This window comes from Cydia splendana, chromosome 7 (genome assembly GCF_910591565.1).
Source record: "Cydia splendana chromosome 7, ilCydSple1.2, whole genome shotgun sequence".
NCBI classification, from domain to species: domain Eukaryota; kingdom Metazoa; phylum Arthropoda; class Insecta; order Lepidoptera; family Tortricidae; genus Cydia; species Cydia splendana.
Window position 1 is genome coordinate 20,053,687 of NC_085966.1, and position 18,712 is coordinate 20,072,398.

Genomic DNA, 18,712 nt, shown 5'->3' on the forward strand with positions numbered 1-18,712 from the left:
CTTCTCCTACTTCAACTTCAACTTCTCCTTTTCAATTTCTTCAACTTCTCTAACTTAACTTCTCCTACTTCAACTTCACCTTCTCCAACCTTTTCAACTTCTCCAACTTATTCAAATTCAACTTCAACTTCTCCAACTCGAACTTCTTCAACTTCTCCAACTTCTTCAACTTCTCCAACTTTAAATTGTTCAACTTCAACTTCTCCAACTCGAAATTCTTCAACTTCTCCATCTTTTTCAACTTCTACTTCTATAACTTCAACATCTCGTACTTCTTGAACTTCTACTACTCCAACCTTTTCAACTTCTTCAACTTCAACTTCAACTTCTCCAACTTCTTCAACTTCTCCAACTCTAACTTTTTCAACTTTTGCACCTTCTTCAACTTCTCCAACTTTTTTAACTTCTCGAACTATTTTAACTTCTCCAACTTTTTCAACTTCCTCAATTTCTCCAACTTATTTATCTTCCTACTTCTTCAACTTCTACTTCTTCAATGCATCCAACTTCTTCAAATTCTCCAACTTTTTCAACTTCAACTTCGACTTCTCCAACATCATTAACTTCAGCTTCTCCAACTTCTTCAACTTCAACTTCTCCCACTTCTCAACTTCAACTTCTCCAACCTTTTCAACTTCTTCAACTTCTCCAACTTCTCCAACCTTTTCAACTTCTTCAACTTCAACTTCTCCAACTTCTTCAAATTCAAATTCAACTTCTCCAACTCGAACTTCTTCAACTTTTTCAAATTCTCCAACTTCTCCAACTTTAAATTGTCCAACTTCAACTTCTCCAACTTTTTCAACTTTATCAACTTCTCCAACTTCTACAGCTTCTCCAACTTCTTCAACTTCTCGAACCTCCAAGTTGGAGTGGAGGTGGAAGTATATAGTTGTCTGTAAAGTCGGTTTACGGACGATAATTTTGCGTGATAACGTCATAAGAAAACATTACCATTACATTACGTAACGCTACCATGGAGATCTGTCCACAACGTTACCATGGAGATTTGTCCACAACGTGACACTTTTTCGTGCATGCTACCGGTGTTCATCGATTTATAAGACGTTATCACGTCAAAATTAATAAATAAATAAAAGAAAATAATATCTTAATTTCGTTACAAATAAAGAAAGTTCGCATTTTTGACTAATTGTAATTAGTCATCCATTTTGGGGGCGAAAAGAAGGATGTAATAAAAAGCAGATTTGTTTAAAAATTATGGTACCCAAATTACTAATTCCACGCAGACGAAGTCGCGGGCAAAAGCTAGTACCTAATAAGCAAATTAATAACCACCCGGGTAATTGTGTACTTAGTTTTTGAAGGCGGTGCCAAATCAAAATCCCAGTAAACCTAAATTTTAGACAACGAAGAACGCTGCACTTACTTGCATAACCACATAAAGACATAGGTTACTCATAATTTAAATACGAATTTACTAATATATAAACCTTGTCTGCGTGCGGCCATGGCGATCGTGGAGTGTCTCCCTAGTCGGACAAGGCCGCCGCGCCGCGCCGCGCCTTCGCCGCGTTCATGTGTGAGTAGGACACACCTATACGTATCAACGTTTTGTTTCTTCCTCGCCGCGCCGCGTGTTCGCCGCGCGTTCGCCGCGCCGCGCCGCGCCGCGCCGCTTCGCGTCTAATTCGCTCATGTGTGAGTAGGACACACCTATACGTATCAACGTTTTGTTTCTTCCTCGCCGCGCCGCGCCGCGCCGCACCGCGCCGCGCCGCGCCGCGCCGCGTTCGCGAGTTGTTCGCTTACGTAAGACGTAGCGTTAGTCGGCAATGGATCGAAAATCGCGTGCAATTTATTGCAAGGTCTGTGGAGCCCTTCACCATAGAGATTAAAATAAACTGTATCTGTGGTTTTAAGCCGTAATCTTACTTGTCAAATGTCAAATACTAATATTATGTTTACCTTATTTCGTTTTTATCTTGCTAATTACTTAAAAAAAAAACAATATTATAAATGTGTACCGAGCGCTTTCAATTGATACCAAACTCGACTATGCTTTCTTGCAAATGAGTGACCAGAATAGCAAGACCCCTCACAAATAGCTTTTTAGCCTTCCAAGCTCTTCTAGCACAATAATCTCTTGATCAAGCCTGCTCAAAATTTAATGACTAAAATATAATGCCTGAACTATACGTTCACCCAATTTCATTTAAATTAGACCAATTTTACTTAAGTTATTGTCCATCAAACTATCCTCTGATAGTTCAGCTTAAAAACATCGAAATGCCGGGACGTGCCCCTAGCCAGCCGTGTGTTCCAAGTTGAATGTAAGAACTTTACTTCGCTTCGCTCGCTCGTTCGATTAACCAAAATTGACGACGATTAGTATCATACTAGACATGTGTCGTTCACGAGTGAGTGATTTAAATGAACTGTATCATTTGACTGAACTCACTCACTCTTCAACTCAGTGCAGATTCACCTCGCTTATTTCGCTCAGTAACTCATCTATCTCAGTGTTCCTTGCTCGCTCTTTCCCACTCATGATTCGAATGAGCCGGCCGAGCGTGACGAGGGAATGAGCGAGTGAGACGATGTGAATTGGTTTCGGAGCGGTTCGGAAGAATTCGGAGGGTGCCGGGAAAACATGGCGGGATCGTATCGCGTGATTCTCCATCTTGGTCGCACTTATGGCTGTGTGTATCTGATTGATTGACATTTCTCTCTACTCACTCGTGAACAATATAGCTTACAGATCCACTGAGCGAAATGAACGAAATGAGTGATACATATCACCGCGAGCGAAAGATATGAATCAATCTTTTCAACTCAGTGAAAGGTTTTGCGCATCTCTATATCATACCTTCTCCCCGCTGTCCGACGGCAGGTAGAACGTGAGTACGGTGAGGAAGGAGATGCCCATGCAGGGGATGATGATGTTGACGGTGTAGAACAGCGTTTTCCTCCGCATGGTGATGTTGAACGTGATGTCCAGGTACGGCTCGTCGCAACACGTGTAGAATTTCTCGTTCCTGGAGAAAATGGCACGGAATTAGCTGATAATTTAATAGGGTTACATGGGGTAAGAGAAATATTGAGGCAAAAGAAACACTTGTAGGGAATCATACTGTTTTTCTTGTCTCAAGCCAAATAAACTATTACGGTTTCTTTTACCCCACATTACTTTCAATAATGGACTTGAAGGAGTTGAATTTCGTACAGTAAAGGGCCATAAAGTTTGCACATCGGTATTTAGAAAGAGAATATTGGAGGCAACGAGAATGAAAGAGACAACGCTCTACGAAGCCGAAATTCCGATGTGCAAACTTTATGGCCCTTTACTGTACGTTCTTTTAAGAATATGCAAGTCCCTTGGCCTATTTTGGTTTGACACTAGTTTGACACCAAGTATATTTGACCTCGGTTGATAAGCCAGACACTTTTAATTTGTCTATGAATTAGAAATAAAAACTTCACGAGTCGTTGACGCGAGTTTGACGTGTAAAATTTACATTTATCTTGCAGATGTATATAAATTATAATATTTATAAATTATAATGCAAGTATCATCATCATTCGCTTGCCCTTTTCCCATCATTTGGGGTCAGCGGAACATGTTTTTTTCCTCCATACAAGTGCGAGTGATATTTATAAAACGAGGGATTGAAATCAGTGTTTAGACTTAATTTGTGATTATTCTCCGTGATTACATATACAATGTGTGTACGGGTACAGTTACGTACCTACTGAATCTATAGTAAGCATTTCTATATTTATTTTGAAATTGAATTGAAATTGAAAATCTTTATTTCAGGTCTGCCGACCCATATTCTGTTAGTATACACGTTTGCCGGTAAGTTAAATATTAGATGGTTAGTTTAAAACATCGCACATGATCCGCACCACAGCAGCGTGTTTTAGTCTCGAAACACGCTGATATCGCTGCAAAAATTCCCCGTGTTCGATCACTGAGAATTAATAATATGTACCTACTATAGGCTATAATTATAATACCTACATGTGTGGGTAAAACAGTGAAGCTTTTAAATATTTATTAAAACTGGCACGTTTTTTGAAACTCAGCTAGGCTGTACTATACCAATATCAATAGCAGACTATGAATTATTTATCAATCTTCAAGATAGATCTGTTCTTTAGTTCCGTGGAGTAATGGGCATCTGACTTATGATCTTCTCTTTTAAGCGCCAGTCTTGATTTCCTCCTTAATTATTATAAAGCCCAAAGTACTAACAGTAGCAATAATCTTAACTGAACATTGGTGAAACTTAATATCTTTGCAATAAAATCTACGATTTGTCAGTTAACAGTATAAAGAATGAAATATTCAGAGTAATATTTTGTGGAAAAACGACATATGAAAATATGTAAGAATTTTCCTAATTGACGTTTATGAGAAAGCAAACAATCGCGTGTAACCCCCGGTGTGAGCCCGACACTGATTCCATTATTTCGCGCGGCAGCTGTACCGAGACTCATTTTACTCGCTTACCAAGTTACCAAGCACAGGCGGCAAGACCAATATTGCAACAGTTTCCCTTCTTTTATATCACTAATGTTGGTAAACAACGTAAGGCTTGATGCTTAGCGAAAATTGAAGCTTATTGAATGTTGCACTCGGACTATAGGTACTGATGTGCCGTCGAAAAGTTTACAAAATTGAGAAATTTACGGATTTTCAGAAAGTTCTCATATTTTTGTATAGGGAACAAATTTTTCAATTTGCAAAATGAAAGGTTCTCCTATTTCCTGTTAAATTTTCCTGAAATTTCCCAGAATTTATCCAACTTCTTTGGATAATTTCCGCAACTTGCACACCTATAACTCCAACTGTGTCATAAACGCGAATGCGGACCCTTGTTGAGTATACAAGGAATCACTGTTCTGACAGGTTCTTGCAGGCCCCTGACAGTGAATACCGCATCCTGGATCTCTGGCATTCTTAAACCCCAACCTGGAGCATAGTGGACCATTAGAAACCTATTTGACGCACTTTTACACTGGTCCTCTCGAGATCTTGCCTCGCCTGCACACTTGTAACCAATGGGAATGCACAGCCTGCTCCGTGCTGGCGCAGCTCATCCGAGCTGACTGATCCCAGTTTGACGCCAGAATGCAATCTCAAGTGCCGTGAACTCGATGGGAATTCGTGAAACGGGCTTTTTCCCATTTGTACATTGTTAAATTGGTTCCTTTATTGGCGATGTAAAAAGGTCTTTGTATAGTATGCTTATTTTTTTAGGTGCGAATATGGACAAGCTGCGCTGAAACATCTGAAAACAGGTGTCGGGACGCGGTAGAAATTTCCATATCGGTAAGATTTTCTAATTATATTAACATTTTGTTTGTTTAGTTGTGCTATGTTCCGTCGTACTTTATAATATTTAATATATTTAAACGGCATGAGTTGTTTCATCATCATCATCATCAGGCTATAGTAGTCCACTGCTGGACATAGCCCTCCCCTAAAGAGCGCCATAGCGCCCTGTCCTCAGCTTGCCGCATCCAGCATCTGCCTGCAGTCTTTCGCAGATCATCATCCCACCTGGTCGGAGGGCGTCCTACACTACGTTTGCCGAGTCGCGGTCTCCACTCAAGAACACGTTTACCCCAGCGGTTGTCGGTTCTTCGTGCGATATGGCCAGCCCACTGCCACTTCAGCTTGCTAATTCTTTGAGCTATGTCGATGAGTTGTTTATAGTCGTTGAAGTTTATGAAAATCAAAGGACTTATTCCTTTTTACGAACTTTAAAATACCTCGTAGGTAATGTACGTATAATGAACTGTAATATATAACAGATAAAAGACTATAATTTAATAATAACTACTTATTTTGTTCAATAATCTCTACTTATAATTTCTTGTACGTAAAAACGTATTTTTCTCTCTTCTTAGAAACTAAAAGTACCTACTGGGTTACGACAGTAAAGAAAATTCTTAATAAAAGTTATTAAACACTTCCATTACGTAGGACATCCATTCTTCTAGAATCAAAAAGTAAGAGAACAGAAATCCAAGAAAATTAATATCCGTGCACCAACATTATTAGAAATAAAGCTTCAATATCATTTAGCGAACTTCTGCTGCAAAATTATATTACAGCAGCGAATAAACAGTTGAATGAAAACCTAGGACAGCGTAGACGATCTATGAACCTTTTTGCAAGTAAACTAATGCAGTCGAACTGTTCAAATATAAGTTCTATATAAAGCGGCATAAGAACAAAGAGGAATGCAAGAACGAAACGTGATTATGTAAAGGACAAAGCCGGAGGCGTTTCAAAGTGGATTTTCCTGTTTTCCTTTCGCGTACCGCCGGTCGGCTTAAGATAAGTTAAGCGCATTATAGGACCGTGAGGTAATTTTGTTTATAGCTCGGTTTAATGTGCAGGTACTTCGTCTTAGTTCGCACATAAATTGTAATGGCATCTGCGCTGCATTAGTGTCTAATTGACTTATTGCTGGAGGCGCATTCGGAAACACAAAATGTTACAGGTACAAATTCAATATCAGAACATAACTATTATGGCGTGGCGCAGTGAGGGGATAAGAATAATCCAAAACTAATTTGATATGAGTTGCGTACAGTAAAGGGCCATAAAGTTTGCACATCGGTATTTAGAAAGAGAATATTGGAGGCAACGAGAATGAAAGAGACAACGCTCTACGAAGCCGAAATTCCGATGTGCAAACTTTATGGCCCTTTACTGTATTTATTTATTTATTTTAAACTTTATTGCACAAAGTATATACAAAAATGTACAAATGGCGGACTTAATGCCAAATGGCATTCTCTACCAGTCAACCATAGGGCCAAACAGACATCTACAATTGGTGCAGAGAGAGAAATATACCTATTCAGTGAATAAAAAAAAAGCAAACTATACATATAAACTACATAAATAAATAAAATATATATAAACTACTACATATTTATACAATACATACTATAAATATAATAATGATATCATAATAATTTATGTGACCACTGATATCTTCGACAAACATACCTAAATGTTTTCGAGTTATTTGAAAGACAATATTATGACAAACAAGAACCACATTTACGCCACTAAGCGCCACTTCCCACTAACCCAGGTTAACTGGCTAAACCTGGAGTAACCATGGTTACCAGTACAATTTAACACTGGGGTCACTGGGTTAACGATTTAACTGCTTAACTCCGGGTTAGTGGAATGGTGCAAGTGGCGCTTAATAGTCGAGAGGTTAAACCGGTATAGGTATAATAATTATTTCTAACCTCCAGCTTTTTATATTAACCTCCTGTAAGCCTTACAACGCAAAAGAAACTTAAATGAAGCGAATTGGGGCAGCGTTCCGTTTTAAAGGGGTGAGTTGCGTGATAAGGACAGGGAATGGGGTCCTTGGAGCGCGCTCTAACGCGGCTTAACGTAGAAAAGCGGATACACGTCGTAAAGTGATGTCGAGGTAAGTGATGTTGGCTTAATAACGACTCTCGTTCGAGGGCCGAGGATAACGGCTCGGGCAGACGGTGAGAGACGCATGCGAGTTTAGTTACATTTCCGACTAATGAGGTACAGTCAGGAACAACGCGCCAAAAGTATATACTACCCTGGAATAATAAATAATTATATTTTCTAGATAAAGAACCAAATATCTTCTTGTTAAGTTGTTAGAGAATGTTTATGTTTGTTATTAGATACTTCTGAGGCGTAGCCTGATATGCTACTTTCTTTGCTGACCGTAGATACAATCAATTCAGTCGAGCGATCAAAGGTCGCAATGTAACGAATGCGAATGCGAGTTCTCGAGATAGTGAGAGAGTCCGCTGCATCACGAATGGTACCTACTTGGTGCCTAGGGTAGTTTGAATTAACAAAATACTAATCGATTTGATATTTTATATATACATTATCTTGTAAAGTAGGCTTTGAACAACACAAAAACTTTAGTGTTAGGTCGTACCCGACATCACCATCAAACGTCCGGTCACATCGGGTTTTAACACATTCATTGCCCCTAAGTGCTACGGGTTACGCTCGTAGCACGTAGCCACGGTTTTGCCGTAAGTAGCGCGTAGTCGCTACGAACAGTGTACGCGACAAGTCGGGTTCTTGGCCCTGAATGTGTTAAAGGCAGCGTGTACCGAGTGACTAGTCATATGCGATGCGTTGTATTTTTGCATACATTTCGCTACGTGTAGTTGCGTCTTTTGAAAAGCGGCTTAGTCGATCTTTAACATAATGAGCGAGAAAACTGGGTGAAATCGACCTTATGGTTCATTAGAATAGAATAGAATATAATACTTTATTGCATATCACATTACAGACATGGATGGAATGGAACATAAATAAAGGTATACATGTGACACCCTGCAAGGGCACGGCAATATAAGAGGGCTACACTCGGAGTAAATATCTATGGAGTAGAGACGCGCACTAATTTCTATCTGAAAAATTCTGTCGTTTTTGGCGCGGGGGACGAGGTAACGCACACAAATAATGTTAACACTAATGCATTTTTAGCATGCGTCGCTACACACGCACACGACAAAATTATCAAACACTAGCAAAAACTATATTCACACAAGTACAAGAACAAACACAGACAACCCTGTCCGTGAACGAGATGACGTCAGTTCTAAGTAAACCTAGATAGTGCGAGGGACGCGCCGATAATATTGTCGATAAAATTGTCAATGAATTTTAATTTCTGATTTTATCAATTATAATAATAATACAATATCAAGTCTTTGTACCAGCATTTTACTAACTTTGAATTTTTGTATTGTTTAGATGTTATTTCTAATAGTTTGTCAATTACTTAATTACAGTAGGGCGAATCTTGCAAGCTGATATAGAATGATTTTTTATTATCAGTTCATTAGTTAATATTTTACATGTTGGTTTACTTCTGAAAGCAATGCAATATACTATCGAGCATGCAGATCTGATCTGACAGAGATGGAAGTAGGGGATAATTAGTATATATATCGGCGGTAGATCGTAAAATCGGGCATATCGAGATATTCCTAGGCATATCATGACACGCCACCATTTAATAATCAGCCTATTGCATTTTTTGCCACGGCTAGTGCTGCATTCTATGTGGCATTTGGAGCAGAATGCGTAGGTACTAGGTAGGTACTAAAATCATACGCTACCAAACACGTACTATAAGTAGGCTGTCAAGCCATTTCAATGGTTATCATTTGCTAAAATTAGGACATCCTACTTATTCGATATGCCTAAATGTTGAGGTTTGAACGGTATGGCTGGTGGTCACTAGTCAGATCATGACATGCCGGCGTTTCATGATCTGCTTAGGAATATCACACCTTGAAGTTAGCACGATATGGCTGGTGGTCACTAGGCAGATCATCATCTGCCTAGGAATATCACTCCTTGAGGTTTGTACGATATGGCTGGTGTTCGCTAGGCATCATGACTATCTGTATATTATTCATTATGTTTATATCGATTTTACCGATATTGGTTTTTATGGTGTCCCATCACTAATATTGGTACGGTGATACCAGAGTAATAAATTAAAAGTGCCTATTTATGGAAAGTGACAGCCGTAAATACCTTAAATTAATAAAATATTTGACATGTTAAATAAAAATATATAGCTGGTCAAGCAAATCTTGTCAGTAAAAAAGGCGCGAAATTCAAATTTTCTATGGGACGATATCCCTTCCCGCCTACATTTTTCAAATTTGCCGCCTTTTTCTACTGACAAGATCTGCTTGACCAGCTATATGTAGAAACTAAAGGAAAAATTAGTTAAAAAAAAAGAGACTATCGGTAATTTTACGTTATTTAGGGGTTGTGCACAAATCACGCGAGATGTTTTCGACTACTTTTTGATCCCCCGTCCCCCTTTTCTTTATTCTTATAGATCTATTTATTTGATTAAATAGATTAGGTTGATAGAGTCTGGCTACTGAAATTTTACCCAAATGTTTGGCGGGAAATTCAAAAAATCTTGGGCTGGTCACACTTTGTGTAGTAGGAATTATAGTTTTGATACTAGAAAATATTTTTGATTTTCTGTGCACACGTAAGGTACCTAAAGATATAAGTAAGTTGAATATACGTAGACGTGCACTCAAAGACAGCTCACATCATTTCTACAACTATGTAAAGTACAGTCAACGAGAAACACATATGCTTACACTTTCTCACCATATACCATTGTCACAAGGCGAAAAATGAAATGTAGTGTAAATAAGACCTAGTTCGATAATACCGTAATATTAATCCCTCACCAAAAAATTTAAATAAGTACGAGTACATACTATGCCAAATTTCAACTCAAGGTCAAGTTCAACTTACTAGTCTTACTACATTTGCATTTTTCTTGCTTGCTTGGTTTGCTTACAGAAAAGACAGACGGCCAATAGGTAGGTATTTAAAACTACTAAGTTACAATTAATAATTTTGACTAAGATGAATATTTACACATTTAACTAACCATGACTAAGGGTCGGTTGCACCAAACCGTCTGTCACCGTTAAAGCGTTCACTAAATGTATTTGTATGGGAAATTTTATACTTCACTGCTGTTTGACGTTAATCAGTCTGTTAAATGTGGTTGGTGCAATTGGGCCTTATTCGCTGTAGTTAAAATCGGACTCTAAATATTCTGCTTCTAAGTAGTTATCAAAGTCGGACAGCAAATACTCCGGCTCCGAGTCCCCTCCTGTATATTGATCAGAACTGCTAGAAGACTCGTCATCACCGACGCTTATGACAAATCTTTTCATGTGAGCAGTTATGTTATCCTTTTGCATGTACTGATTTTCTATGTGGACAACATGATCAGTCATTTTTTTCCAATCGTTAGGGGTCACGCTTTCGAAGCAATCTCTAATAGTTCTTTCAAACTCTTGCGCAGATTGGGCTACATTTTTGCTGGCCACTTTTCGCTTAGCGATACTCCAAATCAGCTCTATGGGGTTCAAGAAACAGTGATATGGTGGCAGTCTTAGAACCTCGTGCCCATGAGTCCTGAGTATCTCATCTGCTTCGTAGATAGGCTCTTCTTTATGCTGTCCAATCAAACACAAGAGTTGTTCTTTAGTATAACGTTCACCAAACGGTATCGATTTCTCTATAAGCCAGTTTTGCAAATCTGCTTTTCGGGATTGTCGATTTGGCAGCTTATTAATTTGCACAGTGTGGTAACTTGCATTGTCTAAAACGACTACACTCGGTTCGTGCAAATTCAGCACCAATTTTTCCCGTAACCATTTGTTGAAGTTTGCCGCATTCATATCATGATGATAGTCAGCTGCGATCGATTTAGTGCTGAATACTAGCAATGCATTGGGCACAAAGCCACTTTCAGAACCAGCATGCACAATGATATATCTTTTTCCTTGAGAATTTTTTTCGATCAAACCTGTTGTGGACGGGCCCTGCCAAGACTTTTTTGGTTTGTAATGTTGATGAACATAAGTTTCGTCCAGATATATTATCGGTTTGCCTTCAGCACGTTTCAAAGCAATGGTGCTCAAGAAATGATGCCGCCAAGCTGCAATATCGTGCCGCTCAATTAGCTCTGAACGTTCATTCTTGTTCTGTTTAAATTCAAAACCGTTCGCCAACAATATTTGACGTAAAGTTTCTTTGCATCCAGTAAAATTTATCGATTCTTTTAAATCAGCCAAAAGGGTTCTGAGAGTAGGTACTTGTTTTCTGACCACATAATATTCATTAATTTTATTTTTGATGGCTTGAACATCGAAGCTATCCAAGTTTGATTTGGTAGCTTGATGAGGCCGCTTTTGCCCCGGAGTACTAAAGTCACCATTGTTTTGTTTGCCTTCATTTAGTATATTTTTCAAAGTTGAAACACAAAAACCTGTACGAAAAAAACTTTAATCAATAATATAATTTAATAATAATGGTAGACTCGCAAAATTGCAATCAATATGGTGGTAATTTCCATTTTGCGAGTTTCATACGTCTGTCTATGTGACCATTAAGTTACGTTACTTTAGGTTAGGTCAATGGTTAAGTTAAGTAGGTATACCTAAAGATTCCATCGACACGTTGGCCGCTCATATACACGTACACGGTGGCTAAAAAATAACTGCAGTCCCGGTGCCATGGAGGTTTTAGGATTAATACTGAGCAACTTACCCTCTCATAGAAAATGGACCAGCCAAAATGTATACGAGTATTATGAAACAGCCAAATTTTTTTTCGCAATGCCGGGGTTGGTCCCATAGTAAAAAATGCTCTATATAACCCCAAAACTTCCCTGTCAACGAGAATGCTAACTGCATTCTCGTTAACAGCCACGCTGTATGGACATTGGACATGTTTCGAAACGTTAACGTTTATTTTATATTTTTATATCAACTTTAACTACTGACCAGTCACTCCACAGATTTCTTCTAAATATTGGTTTTCAGTAAATAACTCCTTACGTTCCAATGTTTTGATTTTGTTGATATTTTCCAGAATTTCTAATTTAACCGTTTCTTTACACACTTGTCCTGTTTATGAGATTCAGGCATTAATAAATTTACGTACTTAATCAAACTTATAGGCAAATTTTAGAACTAGTACCTACTTAAAGTATCAAAATATTAGAGCACCAACCTACTAAATTGCTTACGACTTGTAAACATTGCAGTTTTTCTTTATATAACGCTTCTTGGCGACTGCGTACATTACCGTAATTGTTTGCGAGTTTAAATAATAGGTTCCGGACCTCACTCGGTATAGTCATTATTAATATTTTTTCAAATAAACCGCTTATATACCGCAAACAATTTGAATGGATGACATAAATTGACAACAGACTTTTAGCTTTTTTAAAAATCATAGACAATTGGTGATACCACAAGGAAATATCAGTCAACAAAATTTGGCTAGCCAGACTCTATGAAACTAAGGTGTTATATAAAAATAATGTGTTACATAAATTATAATAATATAACAAAAAGCAACGCAAATAGGGCATATTACTGCAATGTTCTGCCGCCAGAGTGTAGCACTAAGCTAGCTAGTAAATTTTCTCTTTTCTCTTTATCGCTCAAATATGCAATAGTGATAGAGAGGTTAGATAACGAAATTTAAATTTTCTTGTTCCGCGGCGGACCCCCAGATTGTGATGGATTGTGGTAGTCGCGCCCCCTACGCAGAGTTTCGCATAATATTTCCTATTAGAAATTCTACTCGTACCTAATTAATATTTAGAAAGTCTTCTTTAGAATTACCCTAAATTAGATCTAATATCATATCACTGGTATCACTGTCAGATTGACAATGTTTTTTAGTTATTTGCAAAGTTAATGCACTATTTGATAATATTTAGATGTAATAGTACTTACATATGATAAGAAACGTGTTCTTTTTGTAGACTAGACGTTTCCGATCTCATTTTGCACGAGAAAACGCTGCAATTCGGCATTTTCGGCTCCTATCATTCCGCTTAGACTGACGTTTGCTGAATGGCGTATGACGTGTGGCAACTAGTTTTATATAACCTCCTTGACCGGCGGCCGCGATCTTTTTGCAGAGGGGAACGCCTGTTAATGGCCGCTCCATAGATATTTACTCCGAGGGGCTACAAGTAGGTGATTTGATTACAATTATTAATATTATTATACATTATACACATTTCATTAAATTAATATTATACATACATTCACACATGATCATTTGGTACCAATATTACATTATTACCTTACATAAACAAAGCACGGTAATATTTTCATTTACTGACTTGGTCAAAAAATTCTTTAATATTATAAAAACATCCACTAATTAAAAACAGTTTCAGCTGTTTTTTAAATTGACTTTCATTTTCCAGATCTTTGATAGTTTGGAAGGTGATTATAGATTTTTATAGTCATATAATGGGGTCATTAGATATTTCTTTTACAAATATGATTTTATTTTCGTACGTAAGTATATAATGGTTAAGGCGGCTCGTACGTACCTATATCTTTTTGTATTGTTCATACCATACTCTGCAAGAATAACTAATTAATGAAATATTGTTTTTGTTCAAACACATAGTGAAATTATAACAAATTAAACGAAAATAGTATTATAGTTATTTACCAGCTATAACGGCGTCCATATTGCGAGTACATGCGCTCTTGAAACGTACGTATACACTTGTACATCGAATGAGAAATCCCGTGTCTTCAGAATGCAACAGTAAAGCGCACTTTAATCGACATGTCGACATTTTATACAGAATGTCAGCTATTCCGCTGTTCTATATGAAGTATATGTTTCGATGTAACTTCTACTCGAATGTCAATTCATGTGCGTAACATAATCAACGTCTAATATATCGACACAGACAAAGCGCTAAAATATGTGTACACGACCTATTTGTGTAGATATTAAGCTAGGTAAAAGCTCTATACGTATCAATTTTTTAGACCTTAGCTGCACTATTGTAATTGTAAAGTAAAAAAAATAAATATTTTCTAGGTTTATGTATCTTGATCTTTCGATTAATTTAATCAGATGTATATTACCTATATTTCAACATATTTATATGTTTTAATTTCCTCATTAAATTGAATAAATCGGAATATGTTACATCCTATTTCATCCTACCTACTCCTTCAGGAGATAAACTAGGGAAGCGAAAGTAAACTCATTTTGAAACCTTGAATTATACGGGTTGTTTTCAAGAAATTCTTTATTATTCGTTTTAGAGCCCACAACAAACACAAAGCGCTGTTCTCTTTGACTACGTGCCTTCGGGTGTATTGTAAATTATTAATCTGAGAGCTTAATCTGGCTATAGTTCTGTGAGCGCAGCGGAGAGCCTATAGAATGTTGGTGTAGCAAACGAGGAGCTAAGGTTATGTAGCTTTTTTATACCTGGTGAATTTATATGAGAAAATTCAAGACTTTTTATGAGCAATATGTGTATTAAATATATTAAGAACAGGTCACTTACTTTTAAGTCGAAAACCGCTCCACATAATTTCACTCCGTACCGAGGAGTATCATCAGGAGCTTGCGTTGACGGTGCCCGGCGCAGACTAATATCTGATCATAAATTGATAGCACTTTCTAAGTCAACACGTGAAATAATTGGAGCATTTATGGCTTAAATTCGATTTTTCATAAGAATATTTGTGTACACGTCTCAAATATCACCCTGTAGGTATCATTAAGTATGTATTATTTTTGCGGCTTCTTCAAAGTTCGTACAGTTAGAATATTCCGTTTCAAGAATAATTTTATTAATAGCAAATTGCTCTAGTGTGAAAAGGGAATCGCTAGAACTTGGCAATAAAGAATAAAACCCCACGGGAGCCGTCCACTTTTCCGCAATTAAATACAGAAGGTAAGAGTAAGATTACCGGCACTCTCTTACATTATTTTTTTTGTTGTTTTTGTTATAATTACCTATTGAGTTTTTTCAGTTTGCACTATTAGTAGTTGAAGTAGTAATAACTTTATTGTAGATAAACAGGCTCACACAAAATTTACAGAAATCGAGGTTATCCCTAAAGGATCTCTTCCAGAATACTCTTCTTCTTCTTCTTCTTTTACGGAATGTACGTACCTACAATCATATTCGAAAAACACGTTTCAATTGTTTCCTCGTTCCTTCATTTGTTTTCCTCGCTCAGCGCGTAGCGATTGTATTGGTTCTTAACAAACACATTCCTCGCTATGCATCCTCGCACATCTCTAGTAGAAACGCAGCCTTAAGAGTAATGTCAAAATAAGATGAGATTGTTAAATTTATAATTTTTTTAATGCAGTTTTCGTAAAGATTAAATAGTGCTAATTATAGTCGTAAGCAGGAAAGAAAAAAATCTACGGTATTTTTATTTGCGTTCAGAATAAAAGATAAAAGCATGCAATTTTATGTAAACATAAGTAGCTGTAGCTCCACTGCACAGCCCGTGTTACGACTATTTTCTTAGAGTAAGCAAATCGTTACAGAAAATGAAAAGAGAGCCAACTCAGAAAACTAATGGTGTCTGTTTGCTCAGTTTCTAGCAGTGAGCAAAGACCGTTCCATCAAAAAATAAACAATAATTAATACCGGGAAATTTCTGTTAGTGCCGGACAAGGCCTCATCTAGGTTTATATTCCTGTTGCTTGACGAGTTCGAGATGAGCGAACTTTAGCCCTACTAATGAATACGGGTTGATCCTAAAAATGTATATAGTCGGCGTGACGTAAGAACCAATATTTAGACAGTAATTTATTGACCCTTTATATAAGGTGCTAACAAATTAGTCACGGATATTTTAAGAGATAATACATTACATACATTAAAACAATAACTTTTAACTGTAATTAAGGAACCTTTGTATATCATATATACTGCCTTGATCTCTTTTATGTAATAACTTCATACTTCTAATGTAATGTCAGTAATGTGTTACAGATTTAAATCGATCGTAGTCACTTATAATAATCACTTCACTTATTTATTCGAATAATGCATGTTGTTGGCTATTAAGTAATGTAATTCCAATTAGCACGTAAGGTTGAACTGTAAGTGTTAATTGTATGCAACAAATAAACAAATCATTTTTTTGTTTTATTTACCGAACAAAAAGAAAATATAATTTATTTTTAAAATAATCACCCCTATTATGTACCTGTCAAGATGTTTAACACTGTCTGTCATGTCACGTCACCTCAAGTTTAAAGAGGTTCTAGAATGTCTAAAGAGGTCTCATTTAATTATCTTATTAACAGGGTGTTTTAACGTAACAAATTTGTTTCCTAGTTTTCTCCAAAAAAAACATAACAAAACCAATCATATTTCATACTTAAATGTACTCCGAGAACCGATAGTACTATCAGCTGTAAAAATATCCGTGACTAATTTGTTAGCACCTTATATATGTATATGAAACTAAGGCTATGAGCTAGCGTAGGTCATAGCTCCATAATTATTTATTTATTTATTTTATTGATCAAATAAGTAACACAGCATTACAGTAAAACCAAGGCACTGTGAATCTACAAATTAAAAAAAATACAAGAGACAGAAAAAAACAATAGACACAAAAAAGACATACAAATAAAATTAAACATTGGATTTGGGCGACAACGTAACGGCGTGGCTCCGTAGCGTCGTCTGACTCGGCGTTAGGATTTGATTATGGATTTTGGATTATGTATGATGTCGTAAAAACCCGATTTTAGTGAAAATAGTTTTTGAGTTTTTGACTTAAACTGGCTAAGCAGTATTAAAATTAGTCGCATGTGCGACTCAGATGTCACAAAAACAATGTAATGAGTGTCTATGCATATTAAGGTAAAGGCACCTATTACCGTGGTAGTTAAGGAACTTTTCAAAAGAGATCCAAAAATTAAGGGTATCAATGCTGTCTAACAGCCAGGAATATTTTTTTTTCATCAGAGCATTTAATGAACTTTCCGTTTCACACGTTTTTGGATTCATTTTCGGTTATTATATGTATTAAATTATTTTTTGAAGCCAAAATGACCAAATCTTCTATTACCGTGGCAAGGAACAGGCTGTGATTCTATTATCGCGAATTGAGCTTTCATTACCGAGGGTACAATTGGCATGATTTGTCTGCACTCGTTAATAGAAACCAAACTCAAAATTCGAAACCTAATACCGAGGGTTAAAACAATAATAACGACGTGGGTTCTGTATATTCTTTTTGTGTCATTAAGTTTAATAATGATACAAAAATAAAAAATAAAACTATAGGAGTATGTTTAAAAATACCAAAAATACAATACCAAACAGTCACTCGGTAATAGATAACTCTTTAAGAGCCTATTACCGACCCATTCGATATTTCTCTGGGTCAGTAATAGATTTCTATACATTCTATCACCGAGGGTAATCTGATCATACCATCGGTAATAGGCTTAATTTGGAGTTTGATTAAACCTAATTCCGACCCATAAAAAGAATAAAACACAGATGGTTTTCCAAATCAAATCAAACACGTATATTACAAGCTTCTTGTAAAGACAAAATCACATAACCGGCAAGTAAATTTTAGGTTTTATCTCAAAATAAAAAAAAGTTGACAGATTAAGGGTTCCCATAGAAACAAGGAAATCGGTGCTGAAGTTTTTCTTAAAAATTAAGGGTTAGTTGAATACTTTCCATACCACGGAAATAGCTCTTTAATAGCGTGAATAGATCAAGATTGGAAGAAATAAAAGAAATTATAAAACTGATAATTTGTACCAAAACTAAAGAGTAAATAACAAAACTACCACTTTTTCTATTATCGTGGCATACCACGGAATTACTTACCACAGAAGTAATTGGCGCCTATCACCGCTGTATTTTATTTTCCATTTTAAACGTATTTACCGGTTATAAACTAAGTTAAAAGTAATTCAAAATCCTGTAGAAATCAATACACAACCTCTTAAAAGGCATTGCACTAGTTTATTTGCCATAACTATTACGTAAAACACTAAGTAAGATTGGAGTGCACTTACCTGTGGCGTCACGCGTCTGTATGGAATAATCGGTTCTTGCGCCGCCGTCGCACAAACTGACGAATCGCGAGTTTTTTGTTACACTTACACAAATTCACACTATTGGGCACGATAGACCAATGAATGAGCTTGTTTTGTGTATGCTTTATTTCTTAGGGAATAGATCTGTTTGCTTGCAAAATGCGTATTTGTAAACACCGCGGTGTTAGACGTCGATTTTGATACCCGCGTTAATAGCCGCCGTTACCTTAAGCCTTTGAATGCCAAGAGCCTTGGTCACGCTTATTATAT

At 36.8% G+C, this 18,712-nt stretch overlaps 1 protein-coding gene across 2 annotated transcripts in view; it reads right to left on the reverse strand.

The window, feature by feature from the left end:
• Window positions 1-18,712, reverse strand: part of LOC134792369 (acetylcholine receptor subunit alpha-like) — a 126,502-nt gene that overhangs the window by 58,584 nt on the left and 49,206 nt on the right. For both annotated transcript variants that reach the window (XM_063763650.1, XM_063763651.1), the window contains exon 5: window positions 2,831-2,999. In XM_063763650.1, the coding sequence (XP_063619720.1) occupies window positions 2,831-2,999 (169 nt within the window). The remainder of the gene's footprint in view (window positions 1-2,830; window positions 3,000-18,712) is intronic.